Consider the following 5,883-nt stretch of genomic DNA (forward strand, 5'->3'; position numbering starts at 1 on the left):
AAAAATATATTGAATTTTCATTTTATTTATTTTTTTGTATTTTTGGTATTTAGTGAATTTTTTAAAGATTTTTTTCACAAATATTATACTTTTTAAGTGTATTTATGTTAAGTGTATCTAAAAATTAAAAAAAAAAATTACTTAAAATATTTAAAAAATTAAAAATGTAACATATTTTAATTAGAAAATGTTATAAGATGTTTAGACAGTATGATCAAGAAACAATAACTCATATAACATAAAGAAACTTTTCAATTTTGTTCATATAGTTCCATTACTATTAATGGGTGGCTTTATAAATCTTAAATAATTTAGTGTAATGGTTTTTTGAAAAATAATCATTCATTGAATTTAAGTTCGCTTGAATTGTTTGAATTTGTGAGTGTCGGTCGAATGACCATCCGAAGAACCGATGCAATTCTAGTCAACCGTAGTTGTCATCCTTGTCAACCGCAACTGTCACCCTTGTTGTCGGATGACTAGCCTGACAATTGGCATGCATAAATTTAGACGATTTGGGCAAGTCGAAATTTGGTAGACGTAGTATTACTGTGATTTTTTATTGTGTTGTGTGAATAAAAGCATTTTCCTTATACAATAATACAATATTTAAAAAAAAATTAATTATATGTGTCGTTAATAAATTTATTGGAAAGTCCTATTTTGGGAACTTTTGTACCATTTGGTCCCACGTTTTAAATGAATGATTGAGGAGTCCTTATTAAGTGTAATGTGTGACCAGTAAATCATTTTTCAAACGTAGATGGGTATTGGTTAGATAGATATACCCTTACTAGTTAATTAGGGAAGTTTTTTTTTTTTTTTTTCGAAATGTGTGACAGGTATGGTGTGATTCTCCAGTGTGGCAAGTATTAATGTGACACTCCAACGATAGGACACTCCAAACAAATTAAAAACTCCTTAGTGTACTTTTTTCAAATGTGACTACGTGGCAGGTATAATGTGACACTCCAAAAATTTTACTCATCCTTAATGTACTTTTTCCAAATGTGACAACGTGGTAGGTATGATATGACACTCCAAAAAAAATAAAAACTCCTTAGTATACTTTTTTTTAAATGTGATAACGTGGCGGGTATATTGTGACACTTTAAAAATATTAAAAACTCCTTAGTGTACTTTTGCTAAACGTGACATGTGACACTCTAATGTGGCGAACCCAATTTGATTGAATTACTGTGTGTCACTACAACAAATTTGGGATTTAAAGACGAAACAAATTTGTCCCAAAATGTATATATTTCGTCACCCAAACTAATTACGACGAACATTTTTCGTCACCCATTTTGTCTCCAAAGGGTCGTCGCTAAAGGGTCTTAGAGACGAAAAAAAAAATTCGTCATTGAAAATGATAAATTTGTGACGAATTTTTTTGTCTCCAATACACTTTGTTGGGAACATACTTGTAAATAATTAGCGACAAAATATTTTGTCATTAAAGAAGAAATTAGAGACAAAAGTATTTCGTCATAAATATAAGAAATAGAGACGAAATAATTTTGTCAAGTTTAATAAAAACGAAGACGAAAATTTTTTGTCAAAGAAGCTACCAATAGAGACAAAAACAAATTCATCATTAAAAATGATAAATTTGTGACGAATTTTTTTGTCTCCAATACACTCTGTTGGGAACATACTTGCAAGTAATTAGCGACAAAATATTTTGTCATTAAAGAAGAAATTAGAGACAAAAGTATTTTGTCATAAATATAAGAAATAGAGACGAAATAATTTTGTCACGTTTAATATAAACGAAGACAAAAAAAATTTGTCAAAGAAGCTACCAATAGAGACAAAAACAAATTCATCATTAAAAATGATAAATTTGTGACGAATTTTTTTTGTCTCCAATACACTCTGTTGGGAACATACTTATAAGTAATTAGCGACAAAATATTTTGTCATTAAAGGAGAAATTAGAGACAAAAGTATTTTGTCATAAATATAAGAAATGGAGACAAAATAATTTTGTCACGTTTAATATAAACGAAGACGAAATTTTTTTGTCAAAGAAGCTACCAATAGTGATAAAAACAAATTCATTATTAAAAATGATGAAATAATGTCAAAAAAAAATCGTCACACATTGAGGGTAATAGTGACAAAATGTGACAATATTTTTTGTCATGACAAATTCATTTAGCGACGAAATAAAGAATTTATGACAAAATTAATCATCCACCTAAGCCAAACAAGAGACAAAAAAACCTTCTTTAGGGATGAAAAATTTTGTCAATAATTTCATAATATTTTTTTCCACATTATATACCTATTTTATCAAAATCTAAATTTTAGTTCAACAAATATGACCCTGTTCATGTTGAAACCTGTTGAATATAACAATTCCATCACAACTTAACCTAACCTGTTATCAACACATTTACGAATTAACAAAATGAAAATATACATTCATCATTACAAATAATTTCATCCTGATATAATAAAATAGTGAAATATCCACAAAATATCCAAAAGTTATAACTTGTTCAATTCCACCAAAAATCCAACAATAACTAGTGTGACTGTATGTGTATCCTTATCAAACAAAAATGAACATTCAAACAAATTACATCATTGTTGCACGTCAAACATGGCACCCCAATCCAATCTGCAAAAAAGTAAATTAAAAGTTTTAGTAATAAATCAATTATACAAAAGATTAAAAACATTAGTAACTCATCAATTTACAGTTAGATCAATTATACAATTTATCCCTGTAACAGACTTTTTTGTAGATTATGAGAACAAAAAATTAATTTTAAGGCTAATTCACAAATGGTGCATCCCATTAATGTGCCGTAAGTTCATACAACTTATATTGGTCCCTCCTAAGGTGTTTCTATTGGTTCTTGTACAAATCTGTAATTGTGTGATAATTTAGCATTTCGACAGCCTTTTTTCAAGCTTTAAGTATAGAGAAAAAAATATATTTTTTAGACTAATTCACAATTTATACATCATGTGCACCTGTACAAATTGGATGTCATATGCATGTTTCCATTACTTCCTAATTCTTCAAACATGTATTCTTTTATAAAATTTGTTATATTAAAGTTAATATACTTTACCAAGAAGTATGTCCACTTGTGGATGAGTTCCCTCCACTTCCAAAGTGTCCAGTGAATCCTTTGGTCCTCAAAAAGTTGACAACATCAGCCATTATCTCCCCTTGCTTCCTCTTACCCTCTTCAAGATCTTCTATTTTATTGTTCTGCATTTGTATTTGTTCCTTTTGTGTCTCTATTTGCATCTCAAGGCGCTTCACGTAATCATTTGTTTCAGCATATATGGTAGTGGCTCTCCTAATAGAGGATGAAGGTCTCATGCCAAGTCCCTTCACATAGCCAGACCTTGGCTTTAGGACTTTGATTGATAGCTCTTCTGCAGTCAAAGGGGTTGATCCCGACTGTGAGAGGTGATCAGCCTGTGTCTGTATCATATTTTCCTATCAAATATAAAAAAAAATTAAATAAGATTACAACAAATAGTATTCTAAAATTTTGTTAATAAAAATTGCAATATATACTCACATAATTACACTGAGCTTGAGATGAGATCCACTCATGTGTTTTCTCATTATAGTGAGTTTACTTGTACAACTCTGCTAGATCAGGTAGCATCTTCTTTTCTCGTGCCTAATTCGATAGACCAAATATTCAATAAATAAAGATAAGAATCTAATATAATTCTGAAAGTGCAAGGATACGTACCAGTTTTTCTACTCTAACAGGGATTGACCTAGAACCACACCTATGTTTTGTATACATCCTTTCTCTGTTCGCGATGTTGGCCTTTGATTGTTCCTATAAGGAAGAATGACCAATATAACAATGAAATGTATCATTAGTAAGACAAATATGTTGGCTTTTGATTGTTCCTGTAAGGAATAATGAACCAATATAACAATGAAATGTATCACTAGTAAAACAAATTTAATGGTTGATAATAAAGGAATTGCATTGTTCCCCTCTATCATTTTCCTATATATCATTTCAACTTAAAAGATATTTCAAATTATTCACTAGTTTCATTCAATTCTGTGAAAAATAGATTAGAGGACTTATTGAGATTTCATCATAAGATGGTTTTTCTGGGTGAAAAAAGAAAAATGAGTAATTTACACCGTTCACAAATAGGGGGTATATAAGCATGGGCAAGATAGATTGTGAAAAAATCCATTTACATTTCACAAGATATGGAACAATTACTGATACCAAACTCATAACCCTTTCTTTCTTCCGCAACTCTATCAAATCTAAAGTTCTGTCTCAATACCCTATATTAGTTACTTAGCTAGTTGCTTACCATTATCATGAAACTTCAGACCAAACCCAAGAACAACTAGAAAATTAATACAATCATAGAAACTAAAATCTTAGTTCTTTATTCTATGATGTGAAAGATGCACTTTAAGGAACCATAAATTAATCTCCTATTATGCGAGCCTTCAAATCCATGTTTAATAGTTTCCCTTTCTCATTTTTCCACTTATTTGGTTTTTATGATGTTCCACTTACATGCCTAGAAGATAAAGGGAAAAGAATACATATGGAATTTCACAGCAAATTGATTGTGTTCTTTCTAGTTGTTTTAGAATCTCTCCCTATTCTAATCAAATTCTTTCTTCGCTAATATAATAAAAAAGATGAAAATGTTACCAAAAATTCTTTAGTGTTCCACTTTTTATCAATAAGATCTATCCACTTGGTAGGATCGACATTCTTCGGTGGGTGGTTTCTTGCGTACTCCTCCCCTTTAGCCTCCTTCAGCTCCATGAATTGTTTGTGCAGCCTATAGGTATGGTTACTCAATCTCCGACCAAATTTTGTGTTCATTGCCTTCTCTATATCAACAGGGTCTCCTTGTAAATCAAATTGATCCTGCAAAAAATAGATAAGTCATAGATAATTCTTATAAAAAATAAAATAATTACAATAAATAATTAAGATTTCTAACCTATTATAAAAATGAGTAAAATCTCCTATAAGAAGACAATGAACTTACATTCAAGCGTTGAAACATCGCCTCCTTAACGGAGGCATCAACATACTTCCACCTATGAACACTTGGATCTGGTAAACAAGTTCGCACTTCTACACCAATCTTTGAGGCTAGTTTTGAGGCATAGTCCCCTACCGGTGCACGAAATTCTGGAGGGATAGGCACGCTAAGCTTTCCATCTCTATGAACAAGGCCTTGAACCTCTTTGCCTCAAGTCGGGCCACGAGCACACTTAGCAGCTGATATTGTGAAGCCATAATATTGAAATAGTATGTGAACAAATTTAATTAAGATCTTAAATCAATGTAAATAAAGAGTGTGTCTTACCAATAGTATTACCAGCAGTCACCTCAAGTTGAGGCTCCACATTGAGAGGTGGTGGCGGATTGCTAGTCACCTCAGGACGTGAAGAGGTATCCCCCTCTTCTAATGTGTGAGTCAATGCCTCATGATGAGATTGTGAACGGGCCCTCGATGGTATCTCTAACAGCTGAATAACATAATAAAATATGAATATATGTACAAAGATATACATGTCTATGTGTGTATGAATTGAAAGTAACAAGAAAGAATATATTTCACAATGCATAAATGTATAGTACCTCATTCTCAAACGAATCATAGGATTCAGTGTCACTGCCATCTTTAGCCTCTGACGGTCGATAATCATCGTCATTTTCCTCAATTGGTATTTGTTTGTCCTTCCTCAATTTCTTATGTTGAACCGTAGCCTTCAAACAAGTTGTTATATTCTTCACTCCTAGAACATTCATTCTCTCACAGTTTTTATTAATATTCTTCATTCTTTGTTTCTCATAGTTCGTTACCTTCTTAGTTGCGGTACTTGGTTTGGTCAATTGC

At 31.2% G+C, this 5,883-nt stretch overlaps 1 protein-coding gene across 3 annotated transcripts; it reads right to left on the minus strand.

The window, feature by feature from the left end:
* Positions 1-2,381: 2,381 nt before the first annotated feature.
* LOC145801641 (uncharacterized) lies at positions 2,382-5,489 on the minus strand. 3 transcript variants are annotated; one of them, XR_014343267.1, is made up of 7 exons: positions 5,350-5,489; positions 5,026-5,261; positions 4,680-4,901; positions 3,732-3,824; positions 3,552-3,656; positions 3,090-3,466; positions 2,382-2,629 (listed from the first exon to the last, which is right to left on the minus strand). XR_014343267.1 is itself a non-coding variant. In XM_082893381.1 (5 exons), exons 2-5 carry the CDS (start codon positions 5,041-5,043, stop codon positions 3,609-3,611), a joined length of 381 nt encoding a protein of 126 aa, XP_082749507.1. In that variant the 5' UTR covers positions 5,044-5,261; positions 5,350-5,489; the 3' UTR covers positions 3,551-3,608. The 3 variants fall into 3 exon arrangements, 1 of the variants encoding a protein (XP_082749507.1); XR_014343268.1 differs by lacking the exon at positions 2,382-2,629 and having other exon boundaries at positions 3,214-3,466; positions 3,772-3,824; XM_082893381.1 differs by lacking the exons at positions 2,382-2,629; positions 3,090-3,466 and having other exon boundaries at positions 3,551-3,656.
* Between the last annotated feature and the right edge of the window lie 394 nt (positions 5,490-5,883).

The sequence above is a fragment of the Camellia sinensis genome, chromosome 10 (genome assembly GCF_055761805.1).
Source record: "Camellia sinensis isolate YWXY chromosome 10, ASM5576180v1, whole genome shotgun sequence".
NCBI lineage: Eukaryota > Viridiplantae > Streptophyta > Magnoliopsida > Ericales > Theaceae > Camellia > Camellia sinensis.